The sequence below is a fragment of the Seriola aureovittata genome, chromosome 24 (genome assembly GCF_021018895.1).
Source record: "Seriola aureovittata isolate HTS-2021-v1 ecotype China chromosome 24, ASM2101889v1, whole genome shotgun sequence".
In the NCBI taxonomy this organism is placed as follows: Eukaryota; Metazoa; Chordata; class Actinopteri; order Carangiformes; family Carangidae; genus Seriola; species Seriola aureovittata.
In genome coordinates, this window is record NC_079387.1 from 9663074 (window position 1) to 9684607 (window position 21534).

A 21534-nucleotide genomic window follows, 5' to 3' on the forward strand; every position below is an offset into this window, starting at 1 on the left:
TGCAAAGTCGTTTTCCAAAGCAGTGTAGAGGAATTTCGGACCATCGGCTGCGATGCGCTCCGCAGGTTTTATGTTTACAGCTGCACGTTTCAGACACGGCTGGAAGCTGAAGCGGTGAAACAGTAATTCCTAGATTTCCTTTTGCATTGGCGACTGAGTTTGACAGTTTGCATGAAATGGATTAAGATTTAATCAATCTGAGAAATTCAAAGATCTTCTTTTATTACCGCGCCGATAATTAAATCGGCGGCGTTAGATGTTTACAACCTGTGGCATTTGTTCAGTGACTTTTACCCGCTGTGTTTGGTCAAAACAAACATTCAAGGAATACATGCAGGAGTTGCTCTCCAGCCAACCCCCCCACCCCACCCCACCTAACCCCACCCGGGCAGCAGTGTATGATCCTGTGTGACACAGCCTCAGGTTTGAGCGTGCCTCTTCATGCACATTAGAAGAACATGATGGAGCACAGAGAGAAAAGGACAAAGTAGAAGCTGTCCTCGCTGCATGTGACAAATAGCTCGTTGGTTAGGAGCAGGGTTAGAACAGTGCACTCTGGGTTATCAGCGCACCATGCCCCCAGGTGCTGGACCTCCTCCTTGTAGACTGTTGTGTTGTAAGCAGACTAGATAACAGCATTGGAACCATGCATAGGTGTGGGGTGGGGGGTTGAAAGGGTTTTTTTGTTTGTTTTTTAGCTTGAAGGAGAGAATTCCAGTGAAGCTGACAAAAGCATGACCGAAGGTGTGTGTGTGTGTGTGTGGGGGGGGGGTTGTTTCATTAAAAACTCCAGGGTGTCGTTTCTACAGGTGAGGACAGCTGCTCGGTGCATCAGTTTGTAAAGACAGAACGGTTACACAGTAGACATACGGATCATCCACTTAACACAGAAATGTTTGAATGATTGATTTCCATCTCACGCCCCCCCCCCCCCCCCCCTTTTTCTATTAAAGCCAATCACTTCTAACCTATTAGAGTTGTTGTGTTAGTGCAGAGAAACATTGGCGGTGTCTCCTGTTTCCACAAAAGCAATAAGTAACTCAAGTGTCTGTGTTACCTGCTTTCTAACTGCATCATTACCTGTCCGTTTCAGCTGGTTGACCCCGCTGCTGCACCTGGGCCACAAGCGGAGGCTGGAGGAAAGTGACATGTACGGCGTTGTCCCCGAGGATCGCTCTCAGACACTGGGAGAGGCGCTGCAGAGGTACGCCGTTAAGTCACTCCCAAAACGGGAAGACCATGGTTTTTTTTTCTGAGCAGTTTCAGAAACTACAAGCACATTTATTTTGCCAAGAACGTAGAGACTTGATGAAATTATGTTTCAGTTGTAGTCGTAGTTTTGGCTTTAATGTGACCTGGAGTTTGAATAAATCAATGAGAGCTTTAAGGGGGGGAATCTTACTTTTTAGGCTAAAAGTAGATATATATTCTGGTGAAGGAATATATATATAATTAAATAAAAAAGATTCTAAGTCATAAAAGAAGCAGCTTGTTCAGTTTTTGGTCTGGGTTGTGTCGAAAAGCAGCACGGCTCCACGTGTTGAGGAGCTGCCTGAACGCAGTGATCAGGAGCTACAGGAAGAGCCGCACTGTCAATAACAGAAGCCACAGCCTTGCATTGAAAAACAGAAGTGTCAGTGCTTTTGACTTTGTTTAAGGTTGGTATGTGGGAAACTGGTGTTTCAGTGACTGATCAGACTGTGTGAAGACGCCAAGAAGAAGCACATTCTTTGGTCGGATCAAACCAAATTGAATTTGTTTGGCAGGGTTGAACCAAGTTTGTTTATCCAAATACCGAATGAAAGGGTGACTCCCGGTCTCAGGACTCTCTGCGGGAGAGGAGTTTTCCAACATCTCGACGATCCCAAACACACCAGTGTTTGTAAAGAAGAGGAAAGTGAAAACTGTGACGTTATCTCATGTTTTGGTTACTTGATGTTCCTCAGGTTTTAATTACAAAAAGAAGTTGGGTATCACTTGCTTTTCCCAGAAACCAATCAGTTGTACGTCGAATCAATGTTGTTACCTGTTGTTTTTTCTGTTGCAGACTTTGGGACCACGAAGTTAAAAAGGCCACGAAGGAACTGCGGAAACCGAACCTCACCAGCGTCCTCATCCGGTGCTACGGGAGGTCCTACGCCGCGGCTGGGTTGTTCACATTTACACTGGTGTGTTCATGTTGTTTCTGCTAATGTCAGGTGTTGGATTCTTGTTTGAGTAACTGTGGCGTGAGACAACAAGCAGCAACCAGTTTTTAATGTGACTCTTCTTCCCACGTCCAGGATCTCACGGCCTAATGTGTATTTCTCATCCCTGTGTTTTTTGTCTTGAAAAGGAGGCCATTAAAGTGATCCAGTCGCTGCTACTGGGGAAAATAATCCTGTACTTTGAGAATTACGACCCAGACGACCGTAGGAGTCTCTGCACGGTTTGCGTTTACGCCGCCGCGATGTCCCTCTCCGCCTTCGCCCTGACTATCCTCCAACATCTCTACTTCTACCAGGTTCAGAAAATGGGCATGAGGATACGAGTGGCCATGTGTCACATGATATACAGGAAGGTAAGTGAAAGATTCGGCGGAATTCAAAGACGTCTTTAGAAATATGCTTCCAAGTCTTAAAGAGTCCTACTCTCCCCCTCCCCCTCCCCCTCCCCCCTCAGGCTCTGGCTCTCAGCAGTGAATCCATGGGACAAACCACCACCGGACAGATTGTCAACCTCCTTTCGAATGATGTCAACCGCTTCGATGAGGTGACGCAACAATAAATGATTGACTGAAGGGTACAACGGTTAACAATGGTTGAATACGTCTGAGCAAGTTCTCATTCGTCCAGGTCATAGTTATCTCTTTCTCAGATTAAATCGAAGGCAACTTGTATTTGTCTGTGGAAGACGTTTCGCCTCTTATCCAAGCGGCTTCATCAGTTCCTATGTATTGGTCTCTCTAGTCCGCACTAGTCTGACCAAGAAAGTGGAGTAGGACCCAGGTATTTAAGAGGTTAAATACCTGGGTCCTTTCCCGCTTGGATAAGAGGCGAAACGTCTTCCACAGACAAATACAAGTCCAGTTGCCTTCGATTTAATCTGAGAAAGAGATAATGGTTGAATACGTATTAGCTAACGATAATCACATTAACATTTAACCTTGTCGGCTCGAAGCCTTTTTTTTTTTTATTAGTTTGTTTGTTTGAGTAAATGTTTGAAAGAGGTTGTGAGACCTGTGAGATTTATGAGTGCTGACAATTGAGAAAAAAATGTAAATGTTTTGGTGTGCGCGTAGATTACACTCAACCTGCACTACCTGTGGGTGGGGCCTCTACAAGCGATGGTGATCGTCTTCTTCCTTTGGTACGAGATCGGCCCGACGTGTCTGGCGGGCGTGGCGGCCGTCGCCCTCATGCTGCCCGTGCAGACCTGGTTCGGAAAACTCTTTGGCATCTTCAGGTAGGAACCAGTTAAACTGCGTCATAATTACATTTTATATCCAAAGGGTCAAAGGTCAACTTCACTGTGACATCATAATGTTCTTCAGTGGCCATTTTTCAACACTGTGACTCTAGGAAGGGGATTGTGGTCGCCGCCTTTCCTGCGACTTCCATCTCTTCTTCTATCTGACCACTAGGAAGCAAAATATTTTATTTATTTATTTTATTTTTTATTTTTTGCAGGAGCAAAACGTCCGTCTTTACTGACAATAGAATTCGCATCATGAACGAGGTGGTGTCCGGCGTCAGGATCATCAAGATGTACGCCTGGGAGAAGCCGTTCTCAGCTCTGGTTACTGAAGTCAGAAGGTGAGGACAGAAATAATATCTACTGGAATGTGTTTGCTGGGACAGTTGTTTTTGCCAGGACGTGTTCCAACATTTAGTTTTGCCCTCTTGCTAATCAGGATATTTTTCTGATGAATCATGAGTCAAACCAAAACAAACTGGATGAGCGATGAAAGAAGTGACAGCTGGTGCAAACTGGAGGTGAATGTACAGCTGTGGATCAGAAGTGTTAACCATTAGGATCAGGTGTTGTCACACAAACTGTCAGAGCAAATGTTTAAATGAAAGCAGCTTACTCTAGGATGAATTATTGCACAGTTAAGGTGAACACACACACACACACACACACACACAGTATATCATTAACAGACAGCAGGTGTGGGTGTTTCAGGCAGGTTCAGCACCGCTGGTGTGTGCTGCCCTTTAGTGAGGTCAGAAAATGGCAGGATCAGTTATCACCACAAAGTTCACATTTTAGGCTAAAGGCGAATAAATCTTGAGGATAAGGCTGAGACTTTTAGACTTTGCTCATGATTTATGGTCCTCGGGAACCTCTTAAGTGTTTTGACACGGTGCAATGTGAAAATGAGGCTCTAATTGTTATGTTTCATTAATTAAGCTGTCAGTCCGTTTCCACTGAGGACAAAATATTTTGACAGAAAGATTGTTCACGTTGACGAGTAGTTTGTCAGGATTATCAGCCGTCAGCTGGTTCCAGCAGTAAAAGTGAAGCTGAGTGAAGTGTTTGCTTTATTTGACTTTTTTAAAACACGCTGAACACTCATGTCCGGCCAGATGAAGATAGAAACCCCTTCTAACAACACTTTACAGTCCGAGGGGCAGAGTGTGTCATAATGGATTAATGGTGTCACGTTAACAGTTGTTTCAGTTACACATCCAACTCCTTTCTAGGAACTTACATGGAAATCATTGACACGAAGCGACATGTCACCAAAAACAACATTACCCACGGTGTTTATGAAGTAACGGTGAAAGCAAAGAGCTCCATCTTCATCTGGAAAAAGAATCGAAGCATCTTGACGTTTTTTCTTTTTACAGCAACGTGGATTTCGCCTGAGGACACTTCATATGAAGCAGTGGTATGCACTGAGGGGGGAAAAGAGTCTGTTCTCCCTGAATATTTCACATAGCTGAGCATTTAACCCACATGTGCCTTGAAAAGAAACAGACACACACACACACACAGAAAAGATTCCAAACTTATTGAAAATCAAATATCCGTCCTGATCCGACTACGCTTTGTGAGACTCGAGTTGCAGTTTGAAGTGATGTAGAAAGATAAAAAGAAAATAAATACATAACATCTTGACTCTTTAAAGTGTTCAAGTGGAAATGATCAACAGCAGCATCACTCCATAAAAAACGACAGATCAAACGATGAAAGTGGAGTTTCCATCCACTGAAATAAATCACTGCTTTGAAAGTTGGTGGTCGTGGCTCAGCGCCTAAGAAGGGCTTTACACATGAAAGCATGAAGCTTAAAGCTGAAAGAAAAGGGTAATACTTTGTAAAGAGGTCAAGTTATCTGTGCCTGATAAAGATATTGAATGGCTGAATGTGTGGCAGTAAATAAAACAGGAAATCCTCATTCCTTTTTTTAAAAAAGTTCCTGCAAACCCTCAAAGAAACTCAAAACTTTACAACATGAAAGCATGAATCTAAATTCTGTACGTGTTGTCGTCTGTTCCCAGGAAAGAGATCCGTCAGATACTGTACAGCTCCTACCTCCGAGGACTCAACATGGCCTCCTTCTTCGCCAGCAGCAAGATCATCGTCTTCATTACCTTCACCGTCTACGCCCTCCTGGGCAACGCCATCACCGCCAGCAGCGTGTTTGTCACCGTGTCCCTCTACGGTACCATCAAGCTCACGGTCACCCTGTTCTTCCCGCTGGCCGTGGAGAAGGTGTCGGAGACCGCGGTCAGCGTCCAGAGGATCTCGGTACTTCTGTTTTCTTTAATCGGTTGAATCAGTCACTTTGTTTAACATGTATATCAGAGCCTCCTCTCTCCTGATTGGCTCTCTGACCTGTTGAGCTGCAGACAGACGCCTGAGAGAGGAGATGTAAAACTACACTGACATGGTTTTTGGTTCTTTTTAATATTTCTTCTTATGGATCAAACACTTCAAATAAAACACAGTAGAAGAAGAAAACATGTGACCTTTAGCCATTTTAAGGATTTACTGCAGTGCTTGCTGAATGTTTAGTTACACATTACATACCTTGCTTCTTTAGTGACTTCCAGGAATCTGTCATCGCAGTGAATGTTTAAAAATTGTGTGTTTTTGAGAAGCAGCAGTTTGACGTTGTAGAGAGTTAAAACGAAACCACTGCAAACAGAAACCATATTGATTAACGTCTTCCCAGAGTTTCCTCCTGCTGGAAGAGGTGGAGAGAAAAACCTCGGGGCTGCCTCTGGAGGGGAAGGAGGAAAGCTCCATAGAGATTGAGAAGTTGACCTGCTACTGGGATAAGGTGAATATTTCAACTCTGAAATGAGGAGCGAGCGCACCTGCGTACTAAAAACCTGAATGTAGTTTTCAAATTGATTTTACATGATTTCAGATCTGACACTTGTTTTCTTTTTAATTCTCTAAATGTTTCCCGTCAGAGTTCGGACGCTCCATCTCTCCAAAATGTCTCCGTCAGCGTGATGTCACACCAACTCCTGATTGTAATTGGACCAGTGGGGGCCGGGAAGGTGAGTGAACCTGTGTAAACAAGCTTAGCTTCAGGCTAACAGGGACACGGTTGACCTGACCACCAACAAAGGGAAAAGTGTTGACTCTGTTTGTGTTCCCACCAGTCCTCCCTGCTGAGCGCCATCTTGGGAGAGCTGCCTCAGGACACGGGGAGTCTGAAGGTCAAAGGTCAGCTGACCTATGCGTCCCAGCAGCCCTGGGTGTTTCCGGGAACCATCCGCAGTAATATCCTGTTCGGGAGGGAGCTGAACCTCCAGCGGTATGAGAAAGTCATCAGAGCCTGCGCTCTAAAGAAGGTGGGGTGTGAGCGGGTCCCTGTCAGCTGATGGAGGGAGCAGACTCTGTGGCGGCCATATTGGAAGTCCAATGTTATCTCTGATTGTGTTTGTCAATAGAAGCGAGTAGAAATGATCTCTTCTGTTTGTATGTCTTGTCACTGATGTGGAAGTCAGAAGATTAGGAAGTTTGTGTCAACACGTCTGACTTTGAATCCAGAGCCGAGGTGTTCAGTCAGAGTTTGAGTTGTTTTTCATCTTTGAGCGCAGGACCTGGAGCTGCTCCCGGACGGAGACCTGACGCTGATCGGGGACAGAGGGGCCACACTCAGTGGGGGACAGAAAGCTCGTATCAACCTGGCCAGGTAGGAGGGAGTCACAACCAGAAAGTCTGCATTCACATGGACCAGGAAGTGAAGCAGCATGTCAGGCATCACTGTGTCTGTCTGTGGGGCTGCTCCCCTCGGGGTTCTGGGGGAGGGAACATGTAGCAACATGCTAGGTTGATTTGTGCAGGTGTGCACAAGGTCAGGTTTGTCTGAATCCAGAGGAGGACGGTTAGTAATAGTCTGGGGCCTGTTGTTACAGTCCACGTACATTTCATTAAATTTCTGTCTCGTCAAGATTGTTAATCTTCATACACTAAACTGTGTGTGTGTGTGTGTGTGTGTGTGTGTGTGTGTGTGTGTGTGTGTGTGTGTGTGTGTGTTTCAGGGCCGTGTATCAGGACGCAGACATCTACCTCCTGGACGATCCTTTAAGCGCAGTGGACGCTGAGGTCGGGAAACATCTTTTTGAGCAGTGAGTGATCACCTGTCGCCTTGTGCTGCACAGCTGAACTTAAAATTGTAGTGTGTAGAAAGTGTCGGACGAAATGTGTCTGTGTGTTCACGAGCAGGTGCATCTGCGGCCTGTTGAAGAACAAGTGTCGTGTCCTGGTCACACACCAGCTGCAGCACCTCAGGGCCGCCGACCAGATCCTGGTCCTGAAGGAGGTTTGTGCAACACATTCACAGACACCTGCTGCCGCTTGTTGCACTTCAGACGGCGCTTTCAGCTTGCTCTTCTAAAGAGAATGAAAATGTGCAGTTTGTTTTCTTTAATTCTACACTTCATGTTTTGTTCCTGTGTGTGTCTCAGGGTCACGTGACGGCTCAGGGTTCCTACAGCGAGCTGTGCTCCTCCCATCCGGACACAGTGTCTATGCTGAGGAGTGACGAGGAGCAGGAGCAATGGGCTCGATCGGCCGACCTGGACAAACTGTCGTTACACAGCCAGAAGATGAACCACTCGCACGGTTCCCACAGCAGCCTCCTGCTGCAGGAGAGCAACTGCACAGACCAGCTTCCTGTGAGTACATTTTCAAAATAAAATGAGTTTGCAAAAGTAACTTACCACCCTTTTAATTGCACAGTGTCTGTTTTTGTGTGATTTCCATTCTGCTTGTTTTAAGCTGAACTGTGGTGAAGATGTGGGTCGTTAACAGCCTGTTTTTTGCAGGTTGAAACAGTTTGCACCGCGGCAGAGGAGAGTCGGATGGAAGGAGACGTCGCCGGTCACATTTATCTCAAGTACTTCACCACAGGCTGCAGCATCGTGGTCTTACTGGTTATCGTGCTGCTCAGTGTCGTGGCCGAGGTAAGCCGAGGCTCACCGGCCTCGAGTATTCACACTCACACCTGGAGCTCCTTCTCACAGCTGCACAGTGTCACACCTGTAACCCGACAACAGGGTCACTATTTAATAATGAACACAAATCATCCAAGTACCAAAAGATGAGCAGATACATAAATGTGTACATCAAATAATAAATAATTCCTCGTCCTTCCTTCAGGTTCATTTCCTGTAATTCTAGAGACAAACTCAACATTTCCATCACACACTTCTTTTGATAGATCCTGATTTATTGTGAATATGCAGCTACTGAACTGAACTCTGTGTCGATCCACAGGTTGCTTATATCCTGCAGGACTGGTGGCTGGTCTACTGGTGAGCTCTTCACATCTGACGTTTACATGTGGTTTATGTTACTGTTTGTGAACCTGCTGAATGATCTTTTCTCTCTCTGACTGTGTGTGTGTGTGTGTGTGTGTGTGTTGTGTGTGTGTGTGTGTGTGTGTGTGTGTGTGTGTGTGTGTGACAGGGTGAGAGAGATGTATTTCAACAGCACGGCCACAGCTGTTAGCATCAGAAATGGAGTGAATGCTACTCACTCAGATCAAGAGTTCGACCTCACGTTTTACCTCGGTGTTTATTCAGGTGAGCTCCATCATGTCCAGGTGTAAAACATATATATATATATATATATATATATATATATATATAATATATATATATATATATATATATATATATATATATATATATATATATATATATATATATATATATATATATATATATATATATATATATATATATATATATATATATATATATATATATATATATATATATATATATATGAGAACAGGTGTGACACATGCTTCTGCTTCCAGGTTTGACTGCAGTCGCCGTGGTGTTCGGCTACGCCAGGAGCTTAGTGATCTTTCACGGGCTGGTGAGATCAGCTCAGAAACTGCACAACCACATGTTCAGCGCCGTCCTCCGCACGCCCGTCGCCTTCTTCGACGCCAATCCCATCGGTGAGTTCACCACCTCTTCAAAACCTGCCGGTTGTTCATGTCACTCAGTCACTTCCTGGCTCGTGCACCTCAGGTTTTACATGCAGTGAGTACCAGATATAAGATATGATCAACTTCATGTCTGATTTTGCTTTTATCCGCTTTGCAGGAAGAATTCTCAACAGGTTTTCCAAAGACATCAGCCAGATGGACTCGATGTTACCCATCACCTTTGTGGACTTCTATCAAGTGAGACATTATTACCTCCCTGTCTGTTCTCTGCTTCCAGATGTTTTAGTCGTAGATGAAAGCGTCAGCGTGGTTCTTGTTCTGTAGTTGTTCTTGCAGAACGTGGGCGTGGTGGCGGTGGCGGCCTCGGTCATCCCTCTCATCCTGATCCCCGTCGTTCCTCTGCTGTTCATCTTCCTGTACTTGAGACGCTTCTACCTCAGCACGTCACGGGACGTCAAACGCCTCGAGTCCACAAGTAGGTTACGAAGGGCGACGAGGGTTGAAACAGGAAGCTAAATGACTGTGTGTGTGTTAGAAACAGATGTTTATGATGTGTTCCCGCAGCTCGGAGTCCCGTCTTCTCCCACCTGTCCTCGTCTCTTCAGGGTCTGTGGACGATCCGAGCCTTCAGAGCCGAGGAGAGGTTAAGGAAATCCTTCGACGCCCATCAGGACCTGCACTCGGGTCAGACTCCGCTTCACCCTTTCAGCTGCTCAGTTGTTTTTAAAGTGGGACTGCAGGTGACATAAGAAGGTGTAACGATTCCAGTCAGTTTGGTGACGTACCTGTTCCCGTGTGTCTGCGCTCTTCTCCTCAGAGGCCTGGTTCCTGTTCCTGATGACGTCCCGCTGGTTCGCTCTTCGCCTCGACAGCATCTGCTCCCTCTTCATCACCTTCACCACATTCGGCTGCATCTTACTCAGAGATGGTGAGAACCCGTTGAGTTGATTAGAGCTCGTGTGACAGGGATTCGCTGCTCAGTCACAGTTTATTACAGCTGTCACAGGTTTTTGAAGGACAGGTGAGTGTAGCAGGATTTGTGTTTGTGCAGATGCAACATAAGGAGGATTTATAAATTCAGTTCAGAGTTGACAGTTGAATAAAAATACAAAGAAAGAAAGAAGAAAAAGAAAGGAATACTTGTCCTGCCCAGGAGCAGCCGAAAACCCGGTGCGTTGATCTACTTCCTGTCCACGACCAACCTTCTTCAACCCCGCGTGGAGACAGGTGTGAAATCCATGAAAACGACGGGGTGAAAGCCGACACGAGACGTTACACAGAGATCTATGAGGTGTATTTGATCAGGTGTCGCCGTCTCTCCGGCACGCTGCGCTGTGTGACCGGAGGTATGCACCCGCGTCACACAACATCCGACCTGTGTTCCGTCTGCAGCTAGTTGGCACCTGTGCGTCCATGCGCGTGCTGTGGTGAGGCACATTGATATGTTGAGGCAGCGGAAAGCTATTGAACAGTAAACGCATGCGCACAGTGAGCAGCAGCAGCAGCAGCAGCTGGGCTAAATGTATGTTAGCAAAGTTTCATAATGAACCGAAAACGTATTTACACATGTCATAATGTGACATTATAACGTGCTTTGTGCAGTGACGTCACTGCGTCATTGTACTATCAATGCGCCACGTTGCAAGTGCGCCGCCTGGCTTTTAAAGGGCACGGGGGATGGCGCTGTGATTGGCTGGTTGGCAGAGCTCTCCCGTGATTAATGAAGAGACTGAGTGGAGTCACGTAGAAGCACGAGCCTGGAGCTGGAACCGTTTTTTCCCGCCATTATAATAGTGAAAAGTGACATAGATTTGCGCCATGAAGTGTAGACCGTGCGCTTTGGAGTGTTTAAATGGAGACTTGTTGCTGTTGTTGTTGTTGTTGTTGTTGTTGTTGTTGTTGTTGTTGTTGTTGTTGTTGTTGTTAGTAGCACGGGTGCTCAGCTAGAGGAGTGCCTCGGGGCATCTATTAATATTCTGTTTCGGGTTTATTATTCTTCCGCCAAATGTTTGTTTGAAGCCATGTAGAAGCCAAATTCTGGGCAGATTTTCACATTGCCATGGCAACGGCAGCTGACCTGCGTGTGCCTAGCAACCAGATAACCAACTCTCCAAGCTCTGCTAGCTTTACATTAGCCGCATGTTAGGTCTTAAATGACATTTAGTTAGGTCTTAAATATGCAAGTCCATTTACTGCTTCCTTTGTTGCTTTTTTTTTGTTTTGTTAAAAGAGTGAATGAAGTTGTGACGGTCTCCGCTGAGACAGAGGAGAGGAGAAGCTACTAGCCCTCTCTCGTTGTCACTTCTAGTCGCGTTGCTCTCCTCCCCAGTAATGTTAAATTTAGCACAGAAAAAAACATAATAGTGGTAATTTAAATAGCGGTTCATGGGATTTATTAACCCTCAGGGGTCCCTCTGTCCTTTTTTGGACATTTTCTTTACTTTTTTGATTTGCTGATCATTTTGGCTGTGTTACAGCTGAAGGTATGGATGGTAAAACGTCATAGTATAGTATAAAATTTCAAAAAACGTCATAGTATAATAAGGCATAAAAATGCCAAAAAAAGTCATATTATAGTAGAGCATAAAAATGTCAAAAAACGTCATAGTATACTAAGGTATAAAAATGCCAGAAAACGTCATAGTATAATAAGGAATAAAAATGGCAAAAAACGTGATATTATAGTCAGGCACAAAACGTCACAGTATAATAAGGCGTAAAAATGCTAAAAAACGTCATATTATAGTAGAGCATAAAATGTCACAAAACGTCATAGTATAGTAGAGCGTAAAAATGGCAAAAAACGTCATAGTATAGTAGAGCGTAAAAATGGCAAAAAACGTCATAGTATAGTAGAGCGTAAAAATGGCAAAAAACGTCATAGTATAGTAGAGCATAAAAATGCCAAAAAACGTCATAGTATAGTAGAAGATAAAAATGGCACAAAACGTCATAGTATAATAAGGCGTAAAAATGTCAAAAAACGTCATAGTATAGTCAGGCACAAAACGTCACAGTATACTAAGGCGTAAAAATGTCAAAAAATGTCATAGTATACTAAGGCGTAAAAATGTCAAAAAATGTCAAAAAACGTCACAGTATAATAAGGCGTAAAAATGCCAAAAAACGTCATAGTATAGTAGAAGATAAAAATGGCACAAAACGTCACAGTATAGTAGAGCGTAAAAATGGCACAAAACGTCATAGTATAGTAGAGCGTAAAAATGGCACAAAACGTCATAGTATAGTAGAGCGTAAAAATGTCAAAAAACGTCACAGTATAGTAGAGCGTAAAAATGGCACAAAACGTCACAGTATAGTAGAGCGTAAAAATGGCATAAAACGTCATAGTATAATAAGGCGTAAAAATGTCAAAAAACGTCACAGTATAGTAGAGCATAAAAATGGCACAAAACGTCACAGTATACTAAGGCGTAAAAATGTCAAAAAACGTCACAGTATAATAAGGCGTAAAAATGTCAAAAAACGTCACAGTATAATAAGGCGTAAAAATGTCAAAAAACGTCACAGTATAGTAGAGCATAAAAATGCCAAAAAACGTCATAGTATAGTAGAAGATAAAAATGGCACAAAACGTCATAGTATACTAAGGCGTAAAAATGTCAAAAAACGTCACAGTATAGTAGAGCGTAAAAATGGCACAAAACGTCACAGTATACTAAGGCGTAAAAATGTCAAAAAACGTCACAGTATAATAAGGCGTAAAAATGGCAAAAAACGTCATAGTATAATAAGGCGTAAAAATGTCAAAAAACGTCATAGTATAATAAGGCGTAAAAATGGCACAAAACGTCATAGTATACTAAGGCGTAAAAATGTCAAAAAAACGTCACAGTATACTAAGGCGTAAAAATGTCAAAAAACGTCACAGTATAATAAGGCGTAAAAATGTCAAAAAACGTCATAGTATAGTAGAAGATAAAAATGGCACAAAACGTCACAGTATACTAAGGCGTAAAAATGTCAAAAAACGTCACAGTATAATAAGGCGTAAAAATGTCAAAAAACGTCACAGTATAGTAGAGCATAAAAATGCCAAAAAACGTCATAGTATAGTAGAAGATAAAAATGGCACAAAACGTCATAGTATACTAAGGCGTAAAAATGTCAAAAAACGTCATAGTATACTAAGGCGTAAAAATGGCAAAAAACATCACAGTATACTAAGGCATAAAAATGCCAGAAAACGTCATAGTATAGTAGAGCGTAAAAATGGCACAAAACGTCATAGTATAGTAGAGTGTAAAAATGGCAAAAAACGTCACAGTATACTAAGGCATAAAAATGCCAGAAAACGTCATAGTATAGTAGAGCGTAAAAATGGCACAAAACGTCATAGTATAGTAGAGTGTAAAAATGGCACAAAACGTCATAGTATAGTAGAGTGTAAAAATGGCAAAAAACATCACAGTATACTAAGGCATAAAAATGCCAGAAAACGTCATAGTATAGTAGAGCGTAAAAATGGCACAAAACGTCATAGTATAGTAGAGCGTAAAAATGGCACAAAACGTCATAGTATAGTAGAGCGTAAAAATGGCAAAAAACGTCATAGTATAGTAGAGCGTAAAAATGGCACAAAACGTCACAGTATACTAAGGCGTAAAAATGTCAAAAAACGTCATAGTATAGTAGAGCGTAAAAATGGCACAAAACGTCATAGTATAGTAGAGCATAAAAATGGCACAAAACGTCACAGTATACTAAGGCGTAAAAATGTCAAAAAACGTCATAGTATAGTAGAGCGTAAAAATGGCACAAAACGTCATAGTATAGTAGAGCGTAAAAATGGCACAAAACGTCACAGTATACTAAGGCGTAAAAATGTCAAAAAACGTCACAGTATACTAAGGCATAAAAATGTCAAAAAACGTCACAGTATAATAAGGCGTAAAATTGTCAAAAAACGTCATAGTATACTAAGGCGTAAAAATGTCAAAAAACGTCATAGTATAGTAGAGCATAAAAATGCCAAAAAACGTGATATTATAGTCAGGCACAAAACGTCACAGTATACTAAGGCATAAAAATGGCACAAAACGTCACAGTATACTAAGGCGTAAAAATGCTAAAAAACGTCATAGTATAGTAGAGCGTAAAAATGGCACAAAACGTCATAGTATAATAAGGCGTAAAAATGTCAAAAAACGTCATAGTATAGTAGAGCGTAAAAATGGCACAAAACGTCATAGTATAGTAGAGCATAAAAATGGCACAAAACGTCACAGTATACTAAGGCGTAAAAATGTCAAAAAACGTGATAGTATAGTAGAGCGTAAAAATGGCAAAAAACGTCATAGTATAGTAGAGCGTAAAAATGGCACAAAACGTCATAGTATAGTAGAGCGTAAAAATGGCACAAAACGTCACAGTATACTAAGGCATAAAAATGTCAAAAAACGTCACAGTATAATAAGGCGTAAAAATGTCAAAAAACGTCACAGTATAGTACAGCATAAAAATGTCAAAAAACGTCACAGTATAATAAGGCGTAAAAATGTCAAAAAACGTCACAGTATAGTACAGCGTAAAAATGTCAAAAAACGTCATAGTATAGTCAGGCACAAAACGTCACAGTATAATAAGGCGTAAAAATGTCAAAAAACGTCACAGTATACTAAGGCGTAAAAATGTCACAAAACGTCACAGTATACTAAGGCGTAAAAATGCCAAAAAACGTCATAGTATAGTAGAGCGTAAAAATGGCACAAAACGTCATAGTATAGTAGAGCGTAAAAATGGCACAAAACGTCACAGTATACTAAGGCGTAAAAATGTCAAAAAACGTCATAGTATAGTAGAGCGTAAAAATGGCACAAAATGTCATAGTATAGTAGAGCGTAAAAATGGCACAAAACGTCACAGTATACTAAGGCGTAAAAATGTCAAAAAACGTCACAGTATACTAAGGCGTAAAAATGTCAAAAAACGTCACAGTATAATAAGGCGTAAAATTGTCAAAAAACGTCATAGTATACTAAGGCGTAAAAATGTCAAAAAACGTCATAGTATAGTAGAGCATAAAAATGCCAAAAAACGTGATATTATAGTCAGGCACAAAACGTCACAGTATACTAAGGCGTAAAAATGCTAAAAAACGTCATAGTATAGTAGAGCGTAAAAATGGCACAAAACGTCATAGTATAATAAGGCGTAAAAATGTCAAAAAACGTCATAGTATAGTAGAGCGTAAAAATGGCACAAAACGTCATAGTATAGTAGAGCATAAAAATGGCACAAAACGTCACAGTATACTAAGGCGTAAAAATGTCAAAAAACGTGATAGTATAGTAGAGCGTAAAAATGGCAAAAAACGTCATAGTATAGTAGAGCGTAAAAATGGCACAAAACGTCATAGTATAGTAGAGCGTAAAAATGGCACAAAACGTCACAGTATACTAAGGCATAAAAATGTCAAAAAACGTCACAGTATAATAAGGCGTAAAAATGTCAAAAAACGTCACAGTATAGTACAGCATAAAAATGTCAAAAAACGTCACAGTATAATAAGGCGTAAAAATGTCAAAAAACGTCACAGTATAGTACAGCGTAAAAATGTCAAAAAACGTCATAGTATAGTCAGGCACAAAACGTCACAGTATAATAAGGCGTAAAAATGTCAAAAAACGTCACAGTATACTAAGGCGTAAAAATGTCACAAAACGTCACAGTATACTAAGGCGTAAAAATGCCAAAAAACGTCATAGTATAGTAGAGCGTAAAAATGGCACAAAACGTCATAGTATAGTAGAGTGTAAAAATGGCACAAAACGTCACAGTATACTAAGGCGTAAAAATGTCAAAAAACGTCATAGTATAGTAGAGCGTAAAAATGGCACAAAACGTCACAGTATACTAAGGCGTAAAAATGTCAAAAAACGTCACAGTATACTAAGGCGTAAAAATGTCAAAAAACGTCACAGTATAATAAGGCGTAAAAATGTCAAAAAACGTCATAGTATACTAAGGCGTAAAAATGTCAAAAAACGTCATAGTATAGTAGAGCGTAAAAATGGCAAAAAACGTCATAGTATAGTAGAGCGTAAAAATGGCACAAAACGTCATAGTATAGTAGAGCGTAAAAATGGCACAAAACGTCACAGTATACTAAGGCTTAAAAATGTCAAAAAACGTCATAGTATAGTCAGGCACAAAACGTCACAGTATACTAAGGCGTAAAAATGCCAAAAAACGTCATAGTATAGTAGAAGATAAAAATGGCAAAAAACGTCATAGTATAATAAGGCATAAAATGTCAAAAAACGTCATAGTATAGTAGAGCGTAAAAATGGCACAAAACGTCATAGTATAGTAGAGCGTAAAAATGGCACAAAACGTCATAGTATAGTAGAGCGTAAAAATGGCACAAAACGTCATAGTATAGTAGAGCGTAAAAATGGCACAAAACGTCATAGTATAGTAGAAGATAAAAATGGCACAAAACGTCACAGTATAGTCAGGCACAAAACGTCACAGTATGGTAAGGCATAAAAATGCCAAAAAAACGTCATAGTATAGTATGGCATAAAATTTCAAAAAAACGTCATAGTATACTAAGGCATAAAAATGTCAAAAAACGTCACAGTATAATCAGGCATAAAAATGTCAAAAAACGTCATAGTATACTAAGGCATAAAAATGTCAAAAAACGTCACAGTATAATAAGGCGTAAAAATGTCAAAAAACGTCATAGTATACTAAGGCGTAAAAATGTCAAAAAACGTCATAGTATAGTAGAGCGTAAAAATGGCAAAAAACGTCATAGTATAGTAGAGCGTAAAAATGGCACAAAACGTCATAGTATAGTAGAGCGTAAAAATGGCACAAAACGTCATAGTATAGTAGAGCGTAAAAATGGCACAAAATGTCACAGTATACTAAGGCATAAAAATGTCAAAAAACGTCACAGTATAATAAGGCGTAAAAATGTCAAAAAACGTCACAGTATAGTACAGCGTAAAAATGTCAAAAAACGTCATAGTATAGTCAGGCACAAAACGTCACAGTATAATAAGGCATAAAAATGGCAAAAAACGTCATAGTATACTAAGGCATAAAAATGTCAAAAAACGTCACAGTATAATAAGGCGTAAAAATGTCAAAAAACGTCACAGTATAGTACAGCGTAAAAATGTCAAAAAACGTCATAGTATAGTCAGGCACAAAACGTCACAGTATAATAAGGCGTAAAAATGGCACAAAACGTCATAGTATAGTAGAGCGTAAAAATGGCACAAAATGTCACAGTATACTAAGGCGTAAAAATGTCAAAAAACGTCACAGTATAGTACAGCGTAAAAATGTCAAAAAACGTCATAGTATAGTCAGGCACAAAACGTCACAGTATAATAAGGCATAAAAATGGCACAAAATGTCACAGTATACTAAGGCATAAAAATGTCAAAAAACGTCACAGTATAATAAGGCGTAAAAATGTCAAAAAACGTCACAGTATAGTACAGCGTAAAAATGTCAAAAAACGTCATAGTATAGTCAGGCACAAAACGTCACAGTATAATAAGGCGTAAAAATGTCAAAAAACGTCATAGTATAGTAGAGATAAAAATGGCACAAAACGTCACAGTATAATAAGGCATAAAAATGTCAAAAAACGTCACAGTATAATAAGGCGTAAAAATGTCAAAAAACGTCATAGTATACTAAGGCGTAAAAATGTCAAAAAACGTCATAGTATAGTAGAGCGTAAAAATGGCAAAAAACGTCATAGTATAGTACAGCGTAAAAATGGCACAAAACGTCATAGTATAGTACAGCGTAAAAATGGCACAAAACGTCACAGTATAGTACAGCGTAAAAATGGCACAAAACGTCATAGTATAGTAGAGCGTAAAAATGGCACAAAATGTCACAGTATACTAAGGCATAAAAATGTCAAAAAACGTCACAGTATACTAAGGCGTAAAAATGTCAAAAAACGTCACAGTATAGTACAGCATAAAAATGTCAAAAAACGTCACAGTATAATAAGGCGTAAAAATGGCAAAAAACGTCACAGTATACTAAGGTGTAAAAATGGCAAAAAACGTCACAGTATACTAAGGCGTAAAAATGTCAAAAAACGTCACAGTATAATAAGGCGTAAAAATGTCAAAAAACGTCACAGTATACTAAGGCGTAAAAATGGCAAAAAACGTCATAGTATAATAAGGCATAAAAATGCCAGAAAACGTCATAGTATAATAAGGCATAAAAATGTCAAAAAACGTCATAGTATAGTACAGCATAAAAATGCCAAAAAACGTCATAGTATAGTAGAAGATAAAAATGGCACAAAACGTCATAGTATAATAAGGCATAAAAATGGCAAAAAACGTCATAGTATAGTAGAGCATAAAAATGGCACAAAACGTCACAGTATACTAAGGCGTAAAAATGTCAAAAAACGTCATAGTATAGTAGAAGATAAAAATGGCACAAAACGTCATAGTATAGTAGAGCATAAAAATGGCACAAAACGTCACAGTATACTAAGGCGTAAAAATGTCAAAAAACGTCATAGTATAGTCAGGCACAAAACGTCACAGTATAATAAGGTGTAAAAATGGCACAAAACGTCACAGTATAATAAGGCGTAAAAATGGCACAAAACGTCACAGTATAATAAGGCGTAAAAATGTCAAAAAATGTCACAGTATAATAAGGCGTAAAAATGGCACAAAACGTCACAGTATACTAAGGCTTAAAAATGTCAAAAAACGTCATAGTATAGTAAAGCATAAAAATGTCAAAAAACGTCACAGTATAATAAGGCGTAAAAATGTCAAAAAATGTCAAAAAACGTCACAGTATACTAAGGCTTAAAAATGTCAAAAAACGTCATAGTATAGTCAGGCACAAAACGTCACAGTATAATAAGGCGTAAAAATGGCACAAAACGTCACAGTATAATAAGGCGTAAAAATGGCACAAAACGTCACAGTATAATAAGGCGTAAAAATGTCAAAAAACGTCACAGTATAATAAGGCGTAAAAATGGCACAAAACGTCACAGTATACTAAGGCTTAAAAATGTCAAAAAACGTCATAGTATAGTCAGGCACAAAACGTCACAGTATACTAAGGCGTAAAAATGCCAAAAAACGTCATAGTATAGTAGAAGATAAAAATGGCAAAAAACGTCATAGTATAGTAGAGCGTAAAAATGGCAAAAAACGTCATAGTATAGTAGAGCGTAAAAATGGCAAAAAACGTCATAGTATAGTAGAGCGTAAAAATGGCACAAAACGTCATAGTATAGTAGAGCGTAAAAATGGCACAAAACGTCATAGTATAGTAGAGCGTAAAAATGGCACAAAACGTCATAGTATAGTAGAAGATAAAAATGGCACAAAACGTCACAGTATAGTCAGGCACAAAACGTCACAGTATGGTAAGGCATAAAAATGCCAAAAAAACGTCATAGTATAGTCAGGCATAAAAATGTCAAAAAACGTCATAGTATACTCAGGCATAAAAATGTCAAAAAACGTCACAGTATAATAAGGCGTAAAAATGTCAAAAAACGTCATAGTATACTAAGGCATAAAAATGTCAAAAAACGTCACAGTATAATAAGGCGTAAAAATGTCAAAAAACGTCATAGTATACTAAGGCGTAAAAATGTCAAAAAACGTCATAGTATACTAAGGCGTAAAAATGTCAAAAAACGTCACAGTATAATAAGGCGTAAAAATGTCAAAAAACGTCATAGTATACTAAGGCGTAAAAATGTCAAAAAACGTCATAGTATAGTAGAGCGTAAAAATGGCAAAAAACGTCATAGTATAGTAGAGCGTAAAAATGGCACAAAACGTCATAGTATAGTAGAGCGTAAAAATGGCACAAAACGTCATAGTATAGTAGAGCGTAAAAATGGCACAAAATGTCACAGTATACTAAGGCATAAAAATGTCAAAAAACGTCACAGTATAATAAGGCGTAAAAATGTCAAAAAACGTCACAGTATAGTACAGCGTAAAAATGTCAAAAAACGTCATAGTATAGTCAGGCACAAAACGTCACAGTATAATCAGGCATAAAAATGGCAAAAAACGTCATAGTATACTAAGGCATAAAAATGTCAAAAAACGTCATAGTATAATAAGGCGTAAAAATGTCAAAAAACGTCATAGTATAGTAGAGCGTAAAAATGGCACAAAACGTCATAGTATAGTAGAGCGTAAAAATGGCACAAAACGTCACAGTATACTAAGGCGTAAAAATGTCAAAAAACGTCATAGTATAGTAGAGCGTAAAAATGGCACAAAACGTCACAGTATACTAAGGCGTAAAAATGCCAAAAAACGTCACAGTATATACTAAGGCATAAAAATGTCAAAAAACGTCATAGTATAGTAGAGCGTAAAAATGGCAAAAAACGTCATAGTATAGTAGAGCGTAAAAATGGCACAAAACGTCATAGTATAGTAGAGCGTAAAAATGGCACAAAACGTCACAGTATACTAAGCGTAAAAATGTCAAAAAACGTCACAGTATACTAAGGCGTAAAAATGTCAAAAAACGTCATAGTATAGTAGAGCGTAAAAATGTCAAAAAATGTCAAAAAACGTCATATTATAGTCAGGCACAAAACGTCATAGTATAATAAGGCATAAAAATGGCAAAAAACGTCACAGTATACTAAGGCGTAAAAATGCTAAAAAACGTCATATTATAGTAGAGCATAAAAATGGCACAAAACGTCACAGTATACTAAGGCGTAAAAATGTCAAAAAACGTCATAGTATAGTCAGGCACAAAACGTCACAGTATAATAAGGCGTAAAAATGTCAAAAAACGTCACAGTATACTAAGGCGTAAAAATGTCAAAAAACGTCACAGTATACTAAGGCGTAAAAATGCCAAAAAACGTCATAGTATAGTAGAGCGTAAAAATGGCACAAAACGTCATAGTATAGTAGAGCGTAAAAATGGCACAAAACGTCACAGTATACTAAGGCATAAAAATGTCAAAAAACGTCATAGTATAGTAGAGCGTAAAAATGGCACAAAACGTCATAGTATAGTAGAGCGTAAAAATGGCACAAAATGTCACAGTATACTAAGGCATAAAAATGTCAAAAAACGTCACAGTATAATAAGGCG

At 39.9% G+C, this 21534-nt stretch overlaps 1 protein-coding gene across 2 annotated transcripts in view; it reads left to right on the forward strand.

Annotated features, from left to right (window-relative positions):
* The window catches only part of LOC130165603 (ATP-binding cassette sub-family C member 4-like), a 33372-nt gene that overhangs the window by 2896 nt on the left and 8942 nt on the right, over positions 1-21534 (forward strand). For both annotated transcript variants that reach the window (XM_056370998.1, XM_056370997.1), the window contains exons 2-23: positions 1094-1204; positions 2048-2168; positions 2336-2560; positions 2662-2751; positions 3281-3444; positions 3669-3794; positions 5486-5735; positions 6163-6270; positions 6407-6496; positions 6602-6793; positions 7043-7137; positions 7487-7573; positions 7671-7767; positions 7913-8122; positions 8273-8410; positions 8724-8761; positions 8916-9031; positions 9271-9417; positions 9566-9645; positions 9733-9883; positions 9973-10092; positions 10226-10336. In XM_056370998.1, the coding sequence (XP_056226973.1) occupies positions 1094-1204; positions 2048-2168; positions 2336-2560; positions 2662-2751; positions 3281-3444; positions 3669-3794; positions 5486-5735; positions 6163-6270; positions 6407-6496; positions 6602-6793; positions 7043-7137; positions 7487-7573; positions 7671-7767; positions 7913-8122; positions 8273-8410; positions 8724-8761; positions 8916-9031; positions 9271-9417; positions 9566-9645; positions 9733-9883; positions 9973-10092; positions 10226-10336 (2867 nt within the window). The remainder of the gene's footprint in view (positions 1-1093; positions 1205-2047; positions 2169-2335; positions 2561-2661; positions 2752-3280; positions 3445-3668; positions 3795-5485; positions 5736-6162; positions 6271-6406; positions 6497-6601; positions 6794-7042; positions 7138-7486; positions 7574-7670; positions 7768-7912; positions 8123-8272; positions 8411-8723; positions 8762-8915; positions 9032-9270; positions 9418-9565; positions 9646-9732; positions 9884-9972; positions 10093-10225; positions 10337-21534) is intronic.